This window comes from Sardina pilchardus, chromosome 18, assembly GCF_963854185.1.
Source record: "Sardina pilchardus chromosome 18, fSarPil1.1, whole genome shotgun sequence".
Lineage (NCBI taxonomy): Eukaryota > Metazoa > Chordata > Actinopteri > Clupeiformes > Clupeidae > Sardina > Sardina pilchardus.
The window spans coordinates 24,694,194-24,718,290 of record NC_085011.1 but is presented as its reverse complement, the minus strand read 5'-3'; the positions used below and the strand labels follow the sequence as shown (position 1 = coordinate 24,718,290).

At 46.4% G+C, this 24,097-nt stretch overlaps 2 protein-coding genes across 3 annotated transcripts in view; one reads left to right on the top strand and one right to left on the bottom strand.

Annotated features, from left to right (window-relative positions):
* Positions 1-2,966, top strand: part of arhgef33 (Rho guanine nucleotide exchange factor (GEF) 33) — a 4,981-nt gene extending 2,015 nt beyond the window's left edge. The window contains exons 6-9 of the mRNA XM_062519188.1: positions 160-234; positions 585-1,242; positions 1,483-1,628; positions 2,016-2,966. Coding sequence (XP_062375172.1) covers positions 160-234; positions 585-1,242; positions 1,483-1,628; positions 2,016-2,148 — 1,012 coding nt within the window. The 3' untranslated portion in view covers positions 2,149-2,966. The remainder of the gene's footprint in view (positions 1-159; positions 235-584; positions 1,243-1,482; positions 1,629-2,015) is intronic.
* Positions 2,967-2,978: 12 nt separating this feature from the next.
* map4k3b (mitogen-activated protein kinase kinase kinase kinase 3b) lies at positions 2,979-24,005 on the bottom strand. Of its 2 annotated transcripts, XM_062519957.1 has the most exons (33): positions 23,782-24,005; positions 19,978-20,035; positions 19,086-19,176; positions 18,875-18,939; positions 18,571-18,626; positions 18,359-18,406; positions 17,815-17,857; positions 17,331-17,403; positions 16,632-16,763; positions 16,434-16,496; positions 15,415-15,496; positions 15,203-15,319; positions 14,141-14,219; positions 13,885-13,943; positions 13,721-13,767; positions 13,066-13,104; positions 12,323-12,394; positions 10,848-10,902; positions 10,244-10,427; positions 9,565-9,662; positions 9,394-9,435; positions 9,084-9,168; positions 8,748-8,827; positions 8,391-8,451; positions 8,142-8,259; positions 7,979-8,037; positions 7,615-7,718; positions 6,932-7,103; positions 6,503-6,571; positions 5,970-6,062; positions 5,692-5,762; positions 5,438-5,493; positions 2,979-5,328 (listed from the first exon to the last, which is right to left on the bottom strand). In XM_062519957.1, the coding sequence occupies exons 1-33, from the start codon at positions 23,878-23,880 to the stop codon at positions 5,241-5,243; spliced, it is 2,658 nt and encodes an 885-aa protein (XP_062375941.1). In that variant the 5' UTR covers positions 23,881-24,005; the 3' UTR covers positions 2,979-5,240. The 2 variants fall into 2 exon arrangements, with proteins under 2 accessions (XP_062375941.1, XP_062375942.1); XM_062519958.1 differs by lacking the exon at positions 12,323-12,394.
* Between the last annotated feature and the right edge of the window lie 92 nt (positions 24,006-24,097).

The window sequence follows — 24,097 nt, the reverse complement described above, 5'->3', positions numbered from 1 at the left end:
CACTTAAAAGTAAAATCATGGCTGGTGGCTGGTATGGAGACAGTTTGTATGGTCTGTAGCTCCTGAATTAGATTATGAATAGATAGGACTGTGGATGTGTTGTGTGTGATAGGGCTGGTGGTGTGACCTCTTCAGTAAACTCTCTCATTGTGATGGCAGGTCATCTGTGAAACAGCTCTACAAAATGGGCGACTACGAACCTGCAGTTAACTACTGTTCCCCCAGCGCTTTACTGTGAGTTACTCATGGGCTAGCAAAGCCTTCATCTCATCATGATTATATTATTATAGTAGAAGGTGTTATTTGTTACTATAATATTACATATAATAGTGGATATATTTAGTTACATAATTGCTCGCTGTTATTTATTTGTTTTTCAAATTCACTTTGAACAATTCAGTTTTACTTAAAACTTAGATGCTGCCTCTTTATACTCTCATTCTGCAAGTATCTGAGCATATATTTTTTTAGATGATCCTATCACCAACCATCTAGTCACTCATTGAATTTGTCCAACCATCTAATCACTCATTGAATTTGTCATTCTACCCACGTGTGTGTGTGTGTGTGTGTGTGTGTGCCAGTGAGCCCAGCAGCCGATCCCGCAGTAAAGCAGCAGCTGTCAACGTGAAGCGCTACCAGGACTGGGAGGCCGAGCCGCACCGCTACGAGCCCAACGTCCCGTCGCCCGTCTCCTTCCTGCCCGACACCGACGGGCGCCTCAAGTCGCCCATGTCGCCCCTGCGGAGCATCCCGGAGGCCGATGGGGCGGGCTCGGCGCTGGCCTCCGCTCTGGGCGCCTTCCTGCCGTACGAGGGCCTGGGCGGCGGTGGCGACTCCTCGGCGTGCGAGCGCTGCCCGTCCAGCCAGTCCGCTTCGTCCGACTCCAGCATCGACATCGCCTTCGTGCGCTGCAGCCCGGCGCCCGGCTCCGCGCACCCCTCGCACGCCGCCGCCGCCAGCAGGCGGAGCAACGACGGCAGGGCGTACCGGGCGGGCCGCGGCTGCGTGTCTCCCGACTCGGTGGGGCTGATGAGGCCTCGCCCCCTGCAGGCCGTGCAGAGGAAGAGCAAGTCGCTCAACGGCCTGCAGCTGGACAGCATCGACAGCCCGGCCCACTCAGGCCGCGGCGGCGTCCACCCGCGACTGGAGCGCCAGTCCAGCGCCAAGGGCCGCCTGAGGCACCACGACACACACACACACACCGACACGGAGGACCAGACACACGTGATGCACACCAAGGTGAGGCCGCAAAACACAATGGGCCCTAATTTAAAAGTGCAGTCCTATGTCTAACTAAATTCAATAATTCAACACCACCTGCAAGATAATGAAGTGTAATTGTCAACCAAATGCTAGCACATACCACACAAAAACTGTAGTTCATGTAGTTTCATTTCATTTAAGTTAATTTTAAATCTGGGCCCATTCTGGTGAATCTGTGATTCTGACCCTAATTTGGGTGATCGCCCGCTCTCGCAGGACTCTGTGAGCCCGCCGTGGGGGGAGGAGCTAAAGTGGAGGGGCGTGGCGGAGGAGAACCATCACACACCGCTGAGTGAGCGAAGCAGGAAGCAGGACGGAGGAAAGGGCTTCAGGAGCTCCTTCAAGAAACTCTTCAAGAAGAAGTGAGAAGCCACACATTTTCTAGATACTAAACATAGTTAGTTTCCACAGATGGATAGAACCCACTATGTGAACTCACGTTCTTTGGTGATATAGTGACTTCAGAGTATATGTCTAGGTAGGATGACGTTTCGAGCACTTGGGCTCTTCACCAGACTTGTCACAAGAAGAGCCGACGTGCTCGAAACGTCACTTTGTTGGGGATTGAACTCAAATAAATTAAAGTAAACAGAGAGCAAGTGTACGGACCTTCTTTTTCACATTGAATCTTTGACTTTTGGCTCCTGCACCTTAATTTGGATGTGCGCACGTTCACAAGCTAAATACGTGTCTAGTTATGATTGCAATGTATTCATTCACTTGTCCTGTTCAATGTGTGTGTGAGTTAGGTCAAGTGGTGAGAGCAAGGACAAGGAGAAGGACAAGGACAAGTCTGAAGGCCAGAGCTGCACTGACCCTGAGTCAGCACGGTCAGCACGAGGACATCGTCTGGGAGAGATTGACCGTGGTACAGCCGTATGAAAGAGAACCCCAATGGACATCTACATCTCAAGCAGCACAATTACAAACAACAAAGACTGTTCAACAACAGAACATTTCCCAAAATAGAAAAACAAGGAAATACTTTTTGTGAGTCATATGAAGCTTTCATTGCAGCGGATTAAGTAATTTGATTCAAATCATTATTAGCACTGTATGACTGTCATGGTGTAGAGAGGTTGCAGAGTTGTTTGATTATGTAGACAGATGAAATAATGGGACTTCCACCTACACAGCTATCTTATGCCACCTGCTGGACTGTAAATGCTACTACAACAAGCATATTCACCTGAACAAATGTAATCAATATAACGTGCATTACAGAGAATCAATGACTTTTTCTCAGTGGTATCTGCACACAGCTGTGCTAGCAATGATCGTATTAGAAAGAAATGTGGCTTTTATTATTGAAGAGGACTAAACACAAGCAAATTTGCTGTTACAGATTCAGGTTGGATCAATCCTTCAAGTGCATACTGCAGCCCACATGTAAGCCTCACATACAGACTTGTCTCATAATATTCTATTGAATACTTTGCTTTCTGATCTTATATACATAGCAAGAGAGAGGTTCATTTGTGTACTTCATATGAGTAACATAATGAACAATCAGATTATAAAGGTCTGCAAAATGAAATGTTACTGTTATTATTATTATTATAACATTATTAGGACAATTAAACAAAAGTACATCAAACAATGTTGTTGGCCTGGTTTTAAAATGATAACATCACAATATTTACATAGCAGTCACACACTAGTATGTAAAAGGGAGAACAAACACTTTTACACAAACTCAAACAAACAATGGCTTTCACTTCTGTCTTTTAATGAGTTAGGTTTGTTTCATAAATCTGTTTCACATTGGAAACAAAATAGAGGCAATTATACAGTCTGTAAAACTGATTTATATCTTACACTATGTACAAGGTCATATGCATTGCAATATAAAACGGTTAAATGTGGTGATGTAGTTTGATCTACTTTGATCACAATTATTGAACATCTGATGGTGGACATCCAGAGCGATATTAATCTCATCGACTCAAATCAACGCCTATTTCACTCTTTGTTTTCCACACGAGGTAGCGACACCCAGGAAATTTTGGCCATGAATCGAATGGATAGAGTTTGGCATTACACCTTAATGTAATATTTATATTCTCAAGCTACTGATTTCAAAGGAATGCTTTAGTGTTTTACATGGTTGGATAATGCATTGAAATAAGTTAAACAGCATTTTGGCTAAAGATGCTGATTTGTATTAAGTGTAAAGTGAATCATTAACCATGACGAAAGCTAACTAAAGTCACCTTCGCTGTCATAGTTTATTTTTCAGTAACAGAAATGTGAACAACTAGCTTCCTCGTCACAGCTTTCTGATGACCTCATGGAACTGGTGAGAGTATTCATACGCACAATGTGAGGAGATGCATACTTGAGTACAGTATGTCTGCAAGTGTTGCATATAGGTGTACACACACACACACACACACACACACACACACACACACACACACACACACACACACACACACACACACACACATCCACACACACAAACAGACAGACACACCAACATGCGCACATTTCAAAGAAACCTTTTTTGTGCAAATTTTTAACACCAGTGATTAAACAAGCATTAAAAACACAGACAAGGTGACAAATGGCTTTCGGTTAATAAAAAAATGAAAGTGAAAGTAAAAATTTGAATAAAGTATAAAAGCAAATCGAGACCTCTGACTGACAATTAAACTGCCTTAAAAGATGTCTCAAGGTGACTTTTCTTTCTTACTATATAAGATAAATTAGGGGTACTCCACTGTAGTTTGTGCATCTAACGACAAAACGAAACAGAACTTTTTTCAATGGGGAAAGACAAACATGACAGGATCACTGAGGACATGTTGTGACACCAGGCGTCCATCGCTTCTATGAATGTTAACAGCATCAGTAAACAGTTACAACCACGCCCTGTGTAACCAACTGCGACTGTGTCAGGACCAGGGCTCCGACATACGGACGTGAAAACAGAGACACCCGTAGCCGTCTCCACCCTTGCCAGACCTTCAGAACAGCAGGGTCAGAAAAAAAGTCTCAAAAGTCTCCACCTGCCACCGGTTCACTTCCTCTCAGCGTGAACTACAATGTTACGACAACCATGCTTTAGTGAGCTACCACGTAAAAGATTACACTAGTTAGAAACAGCTAGTTCTTTTTCGGGGGGGTTTTGTACCTCCAGGACTACGCTATCACACCAGCTAGTTATTTATATTTTTTTAAGATTTTTTTTTTTGTTTGTTCTGTTTTTCAAACGTGTGTTCATATATGCACGCGCACCGTATTATGATACAGTTAACGACACTCATGCTTTTTTTTAGTGTGGTCCCTCTGAGAGCTACACAATTACGACACGATTTTTTTACTTGGAGTGTTCCGCTTAGTTCATGTGGCAGAAGAGTCGCACTCTCCCAAGGCAGAGGCAGCGACTCCACCTCAGGGAATCACAATTAAGGCGGGCACTTCTGCGTTGCATGCCGAAAGACAAAAAAAAAAAGAGAAAAAAAAAAGAAGTGAATATACTCTACGCGAAAAACAAGCAACCCCCTTAGGATCCCACAGAGTGTTATACACAACGGCAGTCGCTAATGTCTGGTTGTACTATGCCTTGGGAAGAGTAGTTGTCATTTTTTGCCGCTGAACTAGCTAGCTGAAGTGTGTGTGCAATTTTTCACATTTTTGCTGTAGTGCCTAAGTTTGTTGTCGTTGTTCGCTTTGCTCAGCTTGGCGTTTTGACGTCGGGTCATTGCCGTGTGTAGGTCTTCCTAAGCGTCAGTTTAGTGTAAATCAGGGCGTGTAGTGGTAGTCGGGCAGCTGCAGAGTAGCTATACTGTATTTGTTATGGAGTATACTTTTGGCGGCATTGGCCCGGGGAGTTGTTAAGGTCTCCGCCGGACTGGAACGGTCGTCTGCGAGCTCCGATCGCGCCGAGTCGGGGGGGCTCAGTAGGCTGGCTGGGGAGAACGGAGAGTGTCCCGTTGGTGAGGTGGGCTGGGGCGAAGGGGGGGGGGGTGTCAGTAGCTGTTCTCATGGCCAGCGAGTATGTACAGGTTACTGTGAGCCGTGGGGTTGTCTGTGGGCCGGCTCTCCAAGATCACCGTCCTAAAACGCACGTACACACACACACACACACACACACACAGAGTTACTAACAGATACGAGATGAAAACAAAAATGATCTCTCCCACGCGAGTCTTTGATGCCAACTCACCTGTCAGACCCCAGCAGTCTGAAGATGCGAGTGCTGTCGGAGATCTCCTGAGTGATCTGGGAGAGCAACAAACAAGCCTTTGAAACTCACTCAAGCACCCTAACAGTGGCTGCCTGCTACCATCTCCAAAAACAGAAGTATCACATATCCTAGGTTACACAAGGATAGCTTTATTTGTATACTAGTATAAAGTTAATTCTCAAACACACAACAAAAATTCTCGCTTCTCCACAGAATGCTAAACTTCACACTACCTCATTTGACTTGAAGCTCCGACCCTGCATTCCATGCCTCCAAAAAGCCAAAACGCTGTCCTGAAGACACACTGCAAATGAACACGAGACAGACACAGACATGAGTTATGATCGAGTCCAACACTTGCTTAACTAGAATCAGATTTATTGGCCAGGTTTGCGTAAAAAAACAAGGAATTTGACTCCGGTTAATCTTAACCCACATAGAGGGGCATTGGCTTTTCTGGTGTACTCAAACAACTGCCCCCAACACAACACAACACAACAGGTGCACTCACCTATTGCCTCAATCTGGAAGTTAAAGGTGAGCTCTGCTGACAGCTTTCTATTGGACTTCAGTCTGCCTTCTAAATTCACCATCTTTATACAACCTTCAAAACACACACATTACAACACCATCACACAACATTCACATCATTCTTAAGTACAAATCTGATTATGACAATTGATGGAAGACCAGCTGCTTTGGTAAAGGGTTTGAGTGTGGGCTTTTTGGATTCTTGCCATTTTTGCAACAAGGGTGTGCAGTCCATTTTGAAAGTGTCTGACAGACATAAGTGAAATAAATAAATAAAATAAATCTGCTGTGTAGTCACATGCTCTCCATTAGCAGTCAGCTCACAGGCAGTGACAAAGAGCTGACAGAGCTGAGAAGAGAAGGACACTGAGGGGGATACTCAAAGGAGACAGAAGAATCACAGAGAGAGCGAGAAAGGGAGAGAGAGAGAGAAGAATCACAGAGAGAGAGAAAGAGAAAGAGAGAAGAATCACAGAGAGAGAGAGAGAGAGAGAGAGAGAGAGAGTTACTCACGGTCCAGACAGACTAAGATGGTGTCCCTCTCCAGCTGGGTGACATGGATGACGCAGGTCTGCGGCGTATCTGAGGGTGGAGAGGCTGGTTAGACTGGACTCCTCTTCAGAATTCTCATTCACATGAGCCATAATAATAATAATAATAATAATAATAATAATACTATGATGTCAAAACAAAATCATTTGCTAATCCTGCATTTGCAAACACTACATTAATACAATTATACATGGCAACTTTCAGTGTGAATATGATTGCCACCATATACAACCAAATAAAAAAATAAACATAGATGCCAAGGCACCATGCCTCCACTGCAATAGCTTCTTTGCATGTTGAATTCCATCTACATGATTAACCATGACTAGAACACCATCACTAACACCCCCCTCTCACATCCATCATCCCCCCTCACGCTGCAGCACTCACTTGACTCGGTGAAGGTGGGGGTGGTCAGGCTGGGGTTGATGGTGCCAAAGGTCACCACCTGGTCGGGAACGCTGCCCTTGCTGACCGCCAGGCAGATGAGTGGGTACTGGAAGTCGGGCACCACCAGCATCTCAAATACCTCCAGTGGACACGGCAATGTAAACTCAATACTCTGGGGAAGGACAAAGCACACACACGCGCGCGCGGGCAGTTGATTGAAATGTATGTAGCCATTACTCTTAATCTACTACTAACTACAATTATGAGTTGTATTTGTTATGTGGTTGTGATGATTTTTTAAGTATAAATGATGACCATATAGTATTCCTACAATACAAATGTCATCACAATGTTATGCATGAATGTCCTTTACAACAACCGTGATGTCTATCAAGATTTTTATCCCAAAGGCATGCATTAAAGTGGTATTTGGAATCGTGCCAATGCAAGAGAAAACATTATGGATTTATCATCAAAAAGATTATCGTAATTTTTGGTCGTATAGCCCAAGCATGTCAGCATAAATCGATTATCTATGTAAAGCAGTTGGAAAAATAAGCTGCATAGATGCATGATTAAATAGATGAAAATGATTATCTGGCAGGACTACCCGTGGCGGCATCATGCCAATGTGTGTGTGTGTGTGTTCTCTGTGTCTCCTGTCAGAATACACACAGACTGACCTTGATGAGCATGAACCTCTGCATGGGTTCCACCCACTCCAGCAGAATCACACTCGACTGGAAGGCTCCGCACAGGTACTTATGACCCGTGTAGGGGTTCCTCACTGCAACACACACACACACACACACACACACACACACACACACACACACACACACACACACACACACACACACACACACACACACACACACACACAATCCAGTTTGACTTGTTTGTGTCGTGTAATGGAAAAGAGGCACGTGGTAAAAATGTCACAATGATAAAGACCAACAACAAGAAACAAAGATCAGAGAGAACACCACAGAGAACAGTTTGTGACGTTAAATACACTTACGGACACACAGCACACAGATGACTCACCTACACAGCATTTCTGGCACCCTTTCGTGTCTGGAATCTTGTTGGACACGGTAAATTTCCTACACAAAGCAAACATTGGTCACTTGCTGAGTACTAATTCATCATTACTCTGAATGGCTGCAGATGTCATATAAGGTGTCGCCCAGCCCCAAGACTACAGTACCTTGGAATGATTTTGTCTGGGATTTTATGCGTTGGTATGGCAACGGGCAGCTTCTGCATCTGCCGAGCTTGCTCAAACAGACCGGACAAGTTATGGCAGTAGAGCTGAGAGGCTTTGCCTGTGAAAGGTAAACATGAGAACAAATACATTAAATAAAATAAAAAAAACAGCGATCGCACAAATAAGAAAAGGAAATGACAGATTGAACCAGGTATGGTTGACCAGGAGAGATTCATGACTCGGTCTTACCAGATATGGACAACAGACAGTTGTTCATAACATACAGCCATGTGCATCGCCGTGGAAACAACTAGAGGACAGAGAATAAGAGCATGAGTGTTGCAGATCAGTGGAAAACAAAAACTCAATCTGATCCTACAGCTCTCCTCTCCTCTCCTCTCCTCTCCTCTCCTCTCCTCTCCTCTCCTCTCCTCTCCTCTCCTCTCCTCTCCTCTCCTCTCCTCTCCTCTCCTCTCCTCTCCTCTCCTCTCCTCTCCTCTCCTCTCCTCTCCTCTCCTCTCCTCTCCTCTCCTCTCCTCTCCTCTCCTCTCCTCTCCTCTCCCCTCCCCTCCCCTCCCCTCCTCTCCAAACACAGGTCCCACTCACCTGCTCCATGCAGCTCTCATGCAGCTCGTTCAAGTTCAGGGTGTAGATCCCTTCCTCTGCGCCGAAGAGCAAATACTCATCTGGAGCAAGACACACAGCACAGGTCATCCTCACTCAATATCCATATCCATCAAGACACAAAGAGCCAGCTCACATCAATTTCTAATAGTTATCAGCTAGTCAAATTCATACGATACCATACAGTTAGCAATAGCAGCACTCCAGGATGTTCAGTTAGGCCATACCATTATTGGTATCTATGTTAAATGACACATATGAGAATGAAGCTACAGTGCACTATGCTGGAAGAGTCCACATTCATATAATGCTGCCTACCCCTCGTGTCCGGATTTATCCAGGATCCAGCGCAGTGGATTTTCAGAGGGCAGCCGTTGAACACCTTTGAGAAGCATGCTCCCATCTGATGGGGAAAACACAAGACAGCGTGAGAACTACGGGCATGGGAGAAGCTTTTTTGAGAGAGGCTTTTTACTTTTTTCCCCTCAATTAGTGTCGGAGTTAATTGTGAAAATATGCTCGGCCACTGGACACCGTCCAGAGCGGCTTGGGTCATTATATCACTAATGTTTCTCTGAGTAGGTGTGCTGATGAGTGTGAAGAGTAGAAAATGAAGAAGTCCACTCACATGGACTTTAGGAGTCGGGGGCAAGCCATTGCAGATGGGTTTCTGGAGGGGGAAAGGGGGGGGGGGGGGTAAGACAGAAAAGGTAAATAACAATCACAGCAAATAAATATGAAAAAGTAGACAAAAAGCTACTCAAACAAAGGTGACTGAATTAATCACTGGAGCCATTACCGGAACGTCCTTCTTTTCTCTCCTGAGGGGAATAGTAGGCAGGGTGGACTGTCTCTCTTTCTCTCCGTTCTGTTGTTGGGAGGGGCTGACTCCATTACCTGTGTCCAGAAACAGAATCAGTAAATGAACAAACACACAAACACACACACACACACACACACACACACACACACACACACACACACACACACACACCTATCATTGTTTCTCTACTACACATTCCTCTAGTCTACTTCATTCTGCCCACTCAAGTCACTGCTGTTAGGATGGTGGTGTCTACCCACTAGAGGAGGACCTAGAGGAGGGGGAGGGAGGGCTTTAGTGAAGCCTGTGGAATGATACTACTCTCTTACTACCACTGCTGGAGGCGGGATCATGGCTGGGACAAATCCATCATCTGACAGGACTATCTACTGATTGATAGCTCTATCTACCAATCACAGGGCCAAACACTGTGGCTTACTGTCTTCTTCCTCCTCCACTTCCTTATCCTCCACCACCTCCTTCACCACTCTCTGCTCCTCATCCTCCTGCTCCTCCTGCTCCTCCTCCTCCTCCTCCTCCTCAGCATGCAGCCACTGCCAAAAGCTAAACGTGTCGTCGTCGCCCCCTCGCTCGGCGCCCACGGTGCGTGTCTGGGTCGGAGCAGCCCTGTCCCTGCGCTCGGACGCCACTTTACCTAGGCTGCTGCGGCGGTGCGGGGGCAGGCGCGGAGGCGGGGGTCTGGGGGGCACGCAGGGCGCGGGCCGAGAGGGGGGCGTGGGGCAGGGGGACGTCGGCGGGCAGCGCTTGATGGTGCCGTCGTTGCCGCCCTCCTCGTCGATCGGCCCGTTATGATTCGGAGTTGCACACAGGGACTTGGGCTATGGAGCGAGAGATAAATGTATGTATTAGAAATATATATTAGCAGCACATATGTTAGACATATATATTATCAGAATTATAACAGCCATAGCCATCACCTATACCAGCACAATGCGTCACAGCATACCATGAACAAGGGACTATTTATTTTCATTAATAACACAACACTTTGAATTTGTTTTTGTTTGTTTTTTTCATTCTTAGTTCACGATTATCATTTGTTTGTATGTGTTCATAATTCTTAAGCATGTACTGTATGGTCATTTCATTTCATTATTTTAATACCAACACTACTCCATGCCAAATATTTTTGGAGGTACATGGATATTTTACGAAAAAACTTCTAGAATATTCCGGACAACTACTTGTGAGTGTGTCTGCATCTTAATTGCCTGCATCTTAATTGCCTCCGGTCCTACCTTAGGGGGCAGTGGCGGGGGCACTTTGGGTCTCTTTATTGTAGTGTTTGTAGTGCTGTAATAAACAGAGACGTTAAGTGCATAAACACACAAGAAGAACCAATTAAAAATCCCAGAATTACCCAACCCACCAAACCCCAAGCATAGCCCACCTCCGCTTTAGTCATCTCTGTTAATGATCAAAATAACACACCGATTACTCATCCGATTGAAGTAAACAAACAGTGTGAACACAAAAGACCACACACACACACATTACACATGTGCTCACGGGTGCATAGACATTTACAAACACCAGGCAGGTGGACATTCTGCATGTGCTCAGGAAGCGGCAGTGGACATGCGTTAAGCATCACGGCCGCCCACGTCATCTCGCAGCATGAGCGCGATGACCACAAACAACAGACAACACTCAAGTCACTGACAGCGGAAATCACTGGACAACACTGGACACTATGTTGAACACAGAACAGTGAATGGTTTTGATGTGTGGGGTTCTAAAACCTGAAGAACTACATCTGGTTGTTGGTGTGTATGGGGGTACAGAGGTACAGAGCTGTCAGGGTGTCTGGTGGGAGCACAGGACAGTAGTAGTGACTTCCACTGGTAATCTTGATTTCCTCTATAAGTGTGCTAAATTGTAGTGTTCATCTAAAGTGTTCATCTATGAATGGCAGAAAACCGCTATTTAATATTCAGTCATTTCATCAAGTAGTTGCTAGAGCTAGCATGTAGTTACGAGATAGCTTAAATCCATTGAAGTGATTGAAAACTAAAACTTAAGATTCATTTCCTAAACTTAGTTGAGCATGCCGTTTTCTGTTTGTGGTGCAGATTCAGAACATGGTCCACATTCCCATCTGTGGCAGAGAACTGACGCTGGCTGACCTCCGTGTCCACTTGCACAGCAAAGAGCAGGCTGATGTCCCACTGGTCTGGGATCAGCCAGCAGCCTAGTGCTACAAACGTGTCAGAGCAATGCTGGGGCCAGCCCATGAAATTCTTTGCATGAGCAACAAGAAGAAAACAGCAGCAGGATTTGAGAACCCCCCCCCCAAACCCAGAAGGAAGCAGACACATTCTGCTGTGTGTGTGTGTGTGTGTGTGTGTGTGTGTGTGTGTGTGTGTGTGTGTGTGTGTGTGTGAGAGAGAGAGAGAGAGGAAGAGGGATAGAGAGAGAGAGAGAGAGAGAGAAAGCAAGAGAGAGTGTGTGTCTGTGAGAGTGTGTGTGACACCGAAGCCATTATGGAGACAGCACAGTGCACCAAGAGTCCAGCCAAATCAGGGACAAACAGAGGTAAAAATCATCTGACATCCACCATGCATAAATCAGGGAGAGACCATCAAAGGATCAAAGGGTGTGTGTATGGTGCGTGTGTGTGTGTGATGGTGATGACATGTGGCGTGAGGGTGTGAGAGTGAGGAAACCAAATGCATGCACATACACACACGCACACACACACACACACACTTACTGCGGGGCTTCCTCATCATCATCACCATCACCATCATCATCCTCCCCAGTCTCTAAGTGTGTAACATGACCCCTGAGGAAGATGAAGATAGGGCCAAGGCTCAGTGAGCATGGCAGCCAGCGGAGCGAGGGAACACACACATAAACACACACCCGCCGTTTGCTTGAACATATTTCAAAATGCACACATACATACACACACACACACACACACACACACACACACACTCCCAGCTGCACATTTGCTAGAACACACATTCAAGCAAAAGGAGCACTCATAACAGAACATACAAGTGCAATTATTCCCATCTCTCTCTCTCTCTATGTCTCACACACTCACACACACACACACACAAACGTACACAGACAGCAAATACACATTCAATCACCCACAAATCAATCCAGATGCACCCAAACATGCAAAAGCTTCCTTCATTCGCATCCCAGCTCAGACTCCAACATCATTACTCAGTCATCTGTCTATCTCTCTCTCTTTCTCTCTTTCACGCACGCTCGCACGCTCGCACGCATAGCCATGAGGTAGATTAGCAGCATGTGAAGCAGCGTTCATTAGTCCGGCCTGCCTTCAGGCCTGGCTGGCTGGCGTGTGTGTGTGTGTGTGTGTGTGGGTGTGGGTGGGTGTGTGTGTATGTGTGGGTAGGTGGGCAGTGAGCTGGTGTCGGGCACAACTACGACTACCAACTATCCACAACTACGGGGAGCAGGCAGAAGGACCACACTTACCTCTGCTGTAACTCCTCCTCCACCGACTTCAACAGACTCCTGAGGGGGGGAAAGAGAAAGGAAGAAAGAGAACGGGGGGAAGGAGCGAGAGAGAGAGAGGAGTGAAACTGAGGAGATTGTTGGCTTCTGTCCAACAGCAATGTCTAATTTGCAAACACTAACAACAGTTCTCTGACTTAAGGACCTCAAAAGGTACTGTGTAAAAATTAGAACCATAGAATCATACTTTCACCACCCCCCCCCCCTCCCAAACACACACACACACACACACACACACACACACACACACACACACACACACACACACACACACACACACACACACACACACACACACACACACACACACACACACACACACACACACACACACACACACACACACACACACACACACACACACACACACACACACACACACACACACACACACACACACACACCATCACCCTCCCCCCTCTCTCTCTAGTTGTTAGTAATAAGGATTTATGAAGAAGACGTGAACTGGATCGCAACCTTGGGAGTGGGACAGCAAAAACTTTCTGTTCTAGATAGATAGAGCAGCAAGGCTTTCTGGTGTGAGCACTTTATCATCAGTTCTCTCAGGCCTAAGCGATCATACAGTACACACACACACACACACACACACTCTTACTTGTTTCCACCAAGCAGGCTTGGGGAATCTTGGTTGTACTCCAGATCCTGAATAAGCCAGGAGAAAAAACACTGTTAACACAAGCAAAACACAAACACCCCCACACACACAAACCCGCAACGGGAAGAAAAGTCTCTCTCTCACACACACACACACACACACACCGGTTCATGATGGGGCTCCGTCTCCTTTCTCATGGGGGGGTCAAACTTCACCTGATCGACTGTTAGAAAGAGAGAGAGGGAGAGAAAGAAAAAGAGAGAAAGAGAGAAAGAAAGAGAGAGAAAGAGAAGGTTTCATGAGATGTATGTTTCCAAGGTCATCAGCAATCCAAAACTGTGTGCTTCTGTTAACTGAAGTCCAGACACACACACATACACACACACACACACACACAGAGACACAGAGATGGAGACTCACAGTTGATCTCTGACAGCGTTTTCCCCTCCCGAGTGCTGCGGCTGGTTGAGCGAATCCGATGGGGGACCGACACAGGCGACTGTAAACCCAAAACAAAAACACAAGCCCACAGAAACAGAGTGAGTGTGTGTGCTGACCCACGGGGAGGCTTGACAGAGCCTCACACACAAAAGTGCTTCCTCAGCTCTCCCCTCCAGTTCAGCTGTGCCACCATGTTTTTCCATCACACCCTGTAAAGAACCGCAGCAAGCTGGCAGTAACGTGCCACACACATACACACACGCACACACACACACGCACACACGCACACACGCACACACGCACACACGCACGCACAAAAAATCTCCCACACACTCAAACTAGTCTAATAACAAATACTGGCAGGTATTTGTTATGATCACTGCACATACTTCCATTTTGCACGTGCATACGCTCGCACACACACACACACCCACACCCACACACAGGCAGTTGAGTATAAAAATAGACTCCAGCACTCCACAGGCTAGAGCGTGCGCGCGCACACACACACACACACCCAAGCTGGTATTATGAGCATGGCAACACTGATCATACAGGTCACACAGGTACCTGCAGGCAGCAAAGAGAGGAGCTCACCCAACACAAATGACAGCTCCTAATACTTCAGCACAGAGACAGGGAGAGAGAGAGAGAGAAGAAGAAAGAGAAAGAGGGAAAAAAGAAGGAAAGAAAGGGAAGGAGGAGGGAGAAAGAATGGAAGACAGATCAAAAAAGAAAGACAGATAGGGAGATAGAGAGAGCGAGAGAGAAAGAAAGAGAGCGAGAAAGAGAGCGAGAAAAAAATGAAAAGCAGGAGCAAAGATTTAGGAGGACCATATGAGGACAGTCAGACAAGCAGACAGTCAGACAGACCGACAAGACACACAGGAAGACAGACCACAGTCTCCACAGTCAAGTGTCCTTAACAGACTGCAAAATAACAACCCAGTAGAAGCACTCAGCCACCCAGCCTCGTCTAAGCCTTCTCCCTCCCTCCCTCCCCCCCTCCAGAGTGCCTGCAGCAGGCCCTGAAGCCCTCACCTCTGGCTCGGGGTCATCGTCCTCCTGGTCGCTGTAGGGAGTGTGGTCTGGGTTGCTGGCCTTGTCCAGGAGCTCGATGGCCAGTGTGCGGCTCAGAGGCTGGGAAACGAACGGGTGCTGCGAGTGACAAAACAGAAAGGAAGTGAGGTCACAGCAGGAAGTGATGTCTGCTTCCACCAGGATATGGGTGAGACGGGGCAAAAAGGGATCACCTGCAGTATTTTATCCGCCGTGGGACGCTTCTTGGGGTTTTTAGTGAGGGCCACTTTGACAAAGTGGTGGAAGTTATTGGTCCTTGGGAAAGAGGAGAGTGATTGTGAGCACATGCAGAGATTTCCCACACCTTCTTAAAACATCAAATTCAAGGACTTTTCAATGACTTTCCAGATAAACTCAAATCAAGGACCACAGCACAGCACACCACACAGTTTGGCACTGATCAAAGTCAAGTACTGTTACAACAGAGTTTTGATAATGAGAACTATGAGAACGTTTTAACAGAAGCTTACCAACAACAATTAAAAAGAGAACGACTTGAGAGTGTGAACACTTCGCAACGTTGTTGTGTTACAGTGAAGACAGTATGCTGTCTCTTTCCTTTTCTAACATAATACAACTCAAGCACTTTCGATGACCCATATTTATTTATCTATTTATTTATCTATCTATTTTTCCCTTTCAAAGGCCTCACAAACTTATTTAAAATGCACAAACTCTCAAGGATTTCAAAGAGTTTGTAGCTTGAATGTTATTCCGCATTTTGCAAGTCGCTTTGGATGAAAACATCTGCTAGATGAATAAATGTAATGTAGACGAAAGAACGTGAAAACCCTGACATCCAACTCCAGGGGACCATTTCACAGTCACACTGACACTGACAGGTCATTGAAGGGTCGCTGCACCTTTCGCTACGCTACTTCCTTGCGCTAAGCGTTCTTGAGTGGGTTAGGTAATCCCTCATTCAGCTGCTTTGTTCTACCATCGTGTCTGAAACCGCACGGTACAGGCTTTGTGTTCTTACACTTCAACAAGGAAATGAAATATCCTTCCTGATAAAGTGTGAAGGGGGGGGGGGGACGGCATAACACAGAAGAGCCTGTCGGATTTCCACAACTTCTCATATCAAACGAAACACAAGCATGCACGCACCCACCCACACACACACACACAAATACACAAACATACAGATGATGCACGCACACACACACACACACACACAAACAGTTCTTACCATTTCACTTTATCCTTCAGTTTGGGTGGTACAAAATTGCTCTTACTCATCAGGAACAGAGCCCTGAAAGAGAGACAAAGAGGGTGGGGAGAGCAAGCGTGAGCGTGAGCAAAAAAAAAGCCGCTTTCTTGAAGAATGTTCTGGAAACCAACCACAGCTCTTGGCAGCCTGAGGTGCACGGAACGGGCCTTCACCCACCTCATCGGGTGCAGCTCGAACATGGGAGGCTGCAGCTCAGCCAGTTCGATGGCGGTGATCCCCACGGCCCAGATATCACACAGCTGATTATACCCCCCTTTCCTCTCCACCGCAGCCACCTCTGGAGCCATCCTACAGAGAGAGAGAGAGAGAGAGAGAGAGAGAGAAGGTAAGTGGAGAGAGTAGGAATGACGGAGAGAGGGATAGACACAAGAATGGGGATAGAGAGAGAGAGAGAGAGAGAGAGAGAGAAGGAGGGAGACAGAGCCATATATGAGAAAAAAATAGACAGGGAAAAGATGCAAAAAATGAAAAATAAAAACGCAAGAGAGAAAGAGCATATGGAGCAGTTACTAAAGGTTGGGATAATTTATGGCTCTGTGGTTGGGTTTCAAATACCCACGTGCCAGAAAGGCCTGTGGGATTAATCAAGAAAACTGACGCAAGTGCAGCTCAAGGCCACTGACTTATTAAAACAATCCCTTAAAAATCCAATAACGCACTGACTTTTTTTTCTGAAAAAAACCCCCAAAAAAACATGCACATCCACGCACCTGTATTTACATAAAACCCCTAAACCCATAACAAACACCAGCAAGGCAGCAGGATTGCTAAACACAGATTACAAGGGCCACTAGAATACAGTAGGTTATGCAACGACTCCCATTGGTGGAGGAGAGCAGAGGGGCGGGAGATTACCAGTAGGGCGTGCCGATGAAGGACTTCCTCTTGGCCAGGGTGGCCGAGATCTGGGCCGAGACCCCAAAGTCAGCTGGAGAAAAGAGGGACACACAGAGGTCAAAATTAGAAAGGGGCGCTACAGAGATGGACACGGCGACGGGGACAAGTAGGTGGACATTAGGGGTGGAGAGTCAGACAGGCCGACGGGGACGCATGAGAGACAGATAAGGGACGCTGCAGATAAGCAGATAGAGTGTGTATGTACGCCACAGTCAGATAGATAAGGCGATGACCAGACCCACATAAGGACAGATTGGCACCCAGACATAAACATATGTATACACACATACAGGACAGATAATCATATTACACCTAATGACAACTTATCAGATACATACACACACACACACACACACACACACACACACACACACACACACAGACAGATGGGGTTTAATGAGGTAGGCATATTCTGAAGGCCAGCACGATATACTGTACTTACCTAGTTTCACATATCCATTGTCTGTTAACAAGATATTTGCTCCCTAATAAAAAAACAAAAAAAACATTCATAAAGATCACCAGAGGCATAAGAAATAGAACAAAACATTTCAGCAGTTTAACTGACAGACCAAGGGTCCTTAAGCCTGCACTCCATACTCCGTACTATAATCCAATTAGGAGCATTATGCATCATATAGGGAGGGAGAAGGATCACCCGAGCACACAGACTTGGGCTTCAATTGTTTCATGGACTCTGATAGAGATGGTACAGACACCCATCGAAACATAAGTCTGCTATGCACCACAATAAAAATAAAAAAAAATAAAACCCAACTCTGTGTACTCTGGTGATCCTTCTCCCTTTCTACAATACATTTCACGACATGAAGCACCAGACTGGAATTCAGAAGCGCGGAGGAACAAGTCTTTCTTGATTCACACTCATTATAGGTTCCACATATTAGCTGCCACTTCAACTTTCAACATCTTCATTTAAAGCCACAAATGTGCATAAACGGAGAGAATGCCATATGTTGACATACCTTTATGTCCCTGTGCATTTTGCCCTTGTTGTGGAGATAGTACAACCCCTAGAACACACAGACAGACACACACACACACACACAGACACACACACAGACAAAAAAATGTATAGTAGTTAGTTACTGTATGTGGGAAAATGTATAGTAGTTAGTGTATGCCCCGACTGAAAGGGCAGGGCATGATGGCAGAGGACCTGTAGGAGAGGACGTACCTGTAGGGTTTCCCGACACACGTACGCAATTTGGGATTCTAACAAGGGCCCCGTCACTGAGGAAGAAAAGGACAAAGAATAATGGGTGGATGCAAGATAAAAATAAAAACATAAAAATGTATGTTCCAGGCCATATCATTTGCATCTGTGTGAGCATGGAGAAGTCTGTATCCGTGTGTGTGTGTGTGTGTGTGTGTGTGTGTGTGTGTGTGTGTGTGTGTGTGTGTGTGGATCTATTTGCGTCTTCATGTCTTCATGCACACAACTGGTTTTTGGGGGGGAACAGTGGCATCTTTGTTCGCACCATGGTAAATATCCTGTAGGGATCCTCCTCCACAATGCTCCATGCAGATCCATAATTTTTCCCTCCTGGAAAACACAAGACAAGACGAGGCCTGTCACGTGCTGCCTGCACTGAGCCTGCTGCATAAACACTTAAGAGAGACTCTCATCTGCGCCTCATCTAGCCCGAGGCCTACAAGAGCACGGGAGATGTGGGGCTACGGAATCCAGACCTGAGATAGCTGCCGAAGTAGGCCACGATGTTGGAGTGCTTGCAGTCCTTCATCATGATAATCTCCTGCTGCACCACGGCAAAGTCCTCGCCTGCGAAACAACGGAAAACAAATCCATTCAACAAACAATTAAAATGAATCCGACTTAGCCGTGACTCAAAGGGCCGGAGGACTGAGGCGATAAACTGCGCGAGAAAGTGAACCAAGAGGGGTCAACCTGAGCAGGGTTTTTAAAATAAGCAGGAGAGCAGCCAGACCATTACAGATAAGAATCTCTCTCTCTGTCTCCAACACACACACACACACACACACACAGCGACTCATTTAAGCTTCACCCTCGCTGCCCCGTAATTACATGCATAACCAAACCCTAACGCGTTGTAACGGTCTGTTGAACTCCAGCCGGACGACCTGGTCGAGTGTGTTTAACCACCTGTTTCCACACTGGCACCGTGGCATCCGTCCCTGGTTAAACATTAACCCCCAGCCTCTGCCACCCCCCCCCCCCCCTCCTTACTCCTGTGTATGAGTGAGCATGGCTGAGGAGATTAGTGGAATTACTTGATTTAATCAACCACTTCCAGCTATGTGCCAGAGACATTCACACAGGTGCCAATACAGCAATAGAGAGGAAGGAGACAGAGAGGAGAGGAGAGGATAGTAGAGGAGATGGAGAGGAGGTGAACTTGAAAGGAGAAAAGGAGGATTTGAGAAAAGAGGATGGGGTTGAGAGAACAAGAGAAAGGGTAGATGATTACAGGAAAAAGGACAAGCAAGGAGAGAGGAGTAAAGAGGAGGAGAGAGAGAGAAGAAGAGAGAGAGAAAGAGAGAGAGGAAATGGGAAAGTGTAGGGAGTATTTGGGGACAATAGTGCATCATGTGAACTCCTTACCTGGCTCCAGCTTGATGACTTTAATGGCGGCCAGCTCTCCTGTGCTGACATTTCGAGCCTGATGGACAGAGGGGACAAAGACAGACACACGGGTGAGATAACTCCGGCACAACTAAGAGCACCAGGCCCGTCTGAAGAGCCCGTGCTCCGCGACACCCCCACCACCCTGCCCCCACCCCCACCCCTCCATCCCCCACTAAACTAAACAAAACAGCACAACAAGCACCCCGGCCCCGGCAGCAGGAGCAGTACCCAGAGCCCCAGCCCTGGTACCAGGGCCAGTCAGCCAGGCCCTTCCATTACACACGGGCCATTGATTATCGGAGACAGCGCTGATGGAAACACTGGCTGACTGACAGCCCCTGGACGCCTTGCCTCCCCGATTCCCACCACCCTCCACTTAACCTCTCCTCGTGTGACTGGCCCTATGGTATGGCAGGCAGATAGGAGCGAGGCAAAAATAGACCACCGCAACGAGCCACTAGCCCATACACCCAGATAAACACAGGCTCTTCATTCGGTTTGCTTTTCCGACATTCACTATGTGCAGGAATGCATTATCAGCGGACATATTTGCATGTTTATGAAGCACAAATAATACTAGATGAGACAAAGATGAATAAAGCAACGCCATTGGCACATGCATTCTTGCCATTCTGTTCTTCAGCACAGTAGAGTTTCACAGTCTAGTGTCCATTTCCACATCTCTCTATCTATCTCTATGTCTATCCCTCAGTGTCCAGCACTCTCTCAATATCAAGTTTGTCGAGCTAACTAACTTACAGACGAGCTGATTGAGGTCTTGTGAGAGTTTGATGGGAAATTGAGATCAGATGTCACTGCCAGGCTGAATGAGGCGCACACACAAACTTCCCTGTCTGATAAATATGAGCACACGTATAATCCCTGCTCTTAGTCACGGATGTTTACACACACACACACACACACACACACACACACACACACACACACACACACACACACACACACACACACACACACACACACACACACACACACACACACACACACACACACACACACACAGACACAGACACAGACACACACACACAAACAAAACAAGCATACTCAAAGTGTGATAAGACAATCTGCATAGGGAAGAGGGCGAGAAATAAAAAGGGACATGACAGCCCCTCCTCAGAGGTTGGCTGGCATTGCCAATTTGGAATTCTTACGGCAGAAGCGTTGGCACACGCACACACACACACACACACACACACACACACACACACACACACACACACACACAGAAACAAAGAATCCTCTGAGTGTCCATGTTGACTGGCTGTCAAACAGAGGAGACTTCAGACGGGGGAGCTGATGTCATCTGCCAGAGCCAGGGAGAGATATACGGTGTCATTGTTTTCCGTTATTAGAAAGATGTGTCCAATCATAAATACTACTAATTCAATTAGACCTCTCTCTCTTTATGCGCACACAAACACAAACACACACACAAAAACAGACATACACACATACAGAACAAGAGACGTGTATCAATAGATGATTCCACTGGATCAGATCACATGTCATTTTACACATTCACCTCTGAGGGTAGCCTGATGCCTAGTTCTGTGGGCTGGTGGGTGCGTGTGTGTGGGGGGGGGTCTGTGTGGGTGAGTGTGTGTGGGTCTGTGTGTGTGTGTGTGTGTGTGTGTGTGTGTGTGTGTGTGTGTGTGTGTGTGTGGTTTGTTTGTTCATGAGATAGGTGTGGACATTAATGGTGTGTCATAAGCTTGTCAGAAAGCAATTGTGATTGGGTGGGTATTTACAGCTGACCCATAAGACTGATGTCATTAACACGGCTGTGTGTAAAATCCTCACTGACAAAGACGAGCCCAGACGATGGGTGCACTTGCCCTAGCCCCCTCCCACACACCACACACCACACACACACACACACCACACACACACACCAAACACACACACACACACACACACATATACACACACACAACACGCCACGGGCCTCTCCATCAGCAATGAGGCATTTCACTCCTTGCTGATCTTGTTCTCACTGTCTCTCTCTCTCACACACACACACACACACAGAGACACATACACATCACTGCATTAATTTGAAATGGAGTGACATTGGTGGAATAGCAACAGTGCGACTGAAAGCTGTTTGCAGCTTAAGTCATCACAAAAGGTCAGCAGTTGGGGTCGGGCAACACTACTGGCCTTTGCTCTTCTGTCTGCTCAAAAGCCATGAAACTGGGTCGTCTCCCTTCCTCTCTCTCTTTCTCTCTCTCTCTCTCATCACTCTCTCAATATTTCCCGCTCAGCTTGTCCCTCTTCCCAAACTGCTAAATCCATTTAACACCATTTCAACGGGAAATCTGTCTAAAGTGGACATTCCATTCTAATACTGGTCCAGCTGTTGGCTGACACACACACGCAAGCACACACACACACATTCAATTGAACTGCTAATGACCAAGGAAGCAGTGGAGGAAAAGCGAACAATCAGGAGCAAACAGGATGGACGAAGCTAACACACACACACACACATACACACACACACACACACCATACTTTTTCTCACTCTGTCTCTCTGATATCCTCATGTTTGGCTACTTCCTTTCCCCAGAGGAAGTTGGAGAAGCAGCGAGACATACTTGGGAAGTTGGTACACGCTCTAGTTTTCCACAGCAAATGCTGCCAGCCGTTATCTGCCCTACTCATGCCTCATGCTCTATTGAATGCAGTCTCTCACACACACACACACACACACACACACACACACACACACACACACACACACACACACACAAGACGTCCAACAAACAAGACAACTCACTACTGACACTCAATCTCTTTCTCTCACCCACTCACACACACCAGTATTAAAAAATGTCCTATAATCCTACACACAATAGTTACACACTTGCACACACACAACAGTCGTTTTCTTTCTGAAAATAATAATAATAATAATAATAATAATAAAAACACAAGTAAACACGTGTGTGCACAAACAGTCCTAGCTTCTAGAAATCCCCTAAATACTTCTACACCTCCAAAATGGGTGAGGGCCTACCACTTCCGAACGAAAATAACCCACTCTACGCATTCCACAAAATATTCGCTGTGGGCGCTCTGTGTGATACAATGTTGCAAATTCTCAACACAGTTACATGGTAACTGCATAGAAGACAGGAGATCATGTCTCCTCCCAACTTGAGTGTGCTCGGCAATTAGCCTATCTAATTGCTTGTTTGGGATGTGAAGGAGGCGTTTACTATGGCATAACTTGAAATCGGGCATTTTTCCTGTCAGCTCCGCTGGTCGAGAGACGGGAGGAATTGCGCAGGGCCTGGTTTGTTGTGGAAATGCAGCCGCAGACTTGCTGAGGACATTTGACGGAGCATAAAGACTACCCTGTTACCACCAAGACACGCAATATGCAACAAAGACACACACTCGTACACAAAAGCGCACAGCCTGCGCAGCAGACGCAACAACGACTGCGTCATCCTGTTTATCACAAACACAACAGCAGTGAGATTATATCGATCAATCTGCTATAACGATAAGAAGTTAAGACCAGAAATCCTCCAGTGTGCTAGCCTATGTTACGCATACGGCAATAGCAGCCACGGATTTAGCTAACAAGCAAATTTTAGCAACTGCGTACTTGTTTTTATAGACCAATAGTGTTCGCGAGGCAATCACAAACGTATGACACAAAAATGAAAAACTAGCTACGTGTTGCCGTTTTGTGTTCTACCCCGAATAACACCAAAATTGTCAGCTAGCTGCTGCAGATAGCTAGGCTACCTTGTACACATCTCCATACGTTCCACTCCCGATTCTCTGAATGAGCTCAAAATCTTCTTGCGGGTTCCGCCGAGACAAGTCCAGACTGGTATTCATCATCCGAAGCCCGATCCCTGGGATCGGATTGTTTTAAAAACGCCGATATTATAAAACTGTCGTAAACGAACGCAGAAACACAGGGCGTCAGAGAATCACGTCCAGTCTTCACTAAACTTTAACATGGCCTCCGCTACGCAGTACGCCTGCGTGAGAACGCTGGCAGTTCACGTTGACAGCCCCTCGGTCGGAAATACACAGCGATGGTTCTGTTATCATT

What these genes read in the sequence shown, in the direction of transcription:
- map4k3b (XM_062519957.1), bottom strand. Translation starts at nt 23,880, where the DNA reads ATGATGAATACCAGTCTGGACTTGTCTCGGCGGAACCCGCAAGAAGAT. An exon ending in CGTATGGAGATGTGTACAAG is followed by an intron (nt 20,036 to 23,781) that starts GTAGCCTAGCTA and finishes TCTGTCCATCAG; the next exon opens with GCTCGAAATGTCAGCACAGG. An exon ending in TTCATCGGCACGCCCTACTG is followed by an intron (nt 16,764 to 17,330) that starts GTAATCTCCCGC and finishes CTCTCTCTGTAG; the next exon opens with GATGGCTCCAGAGGTGGCTG.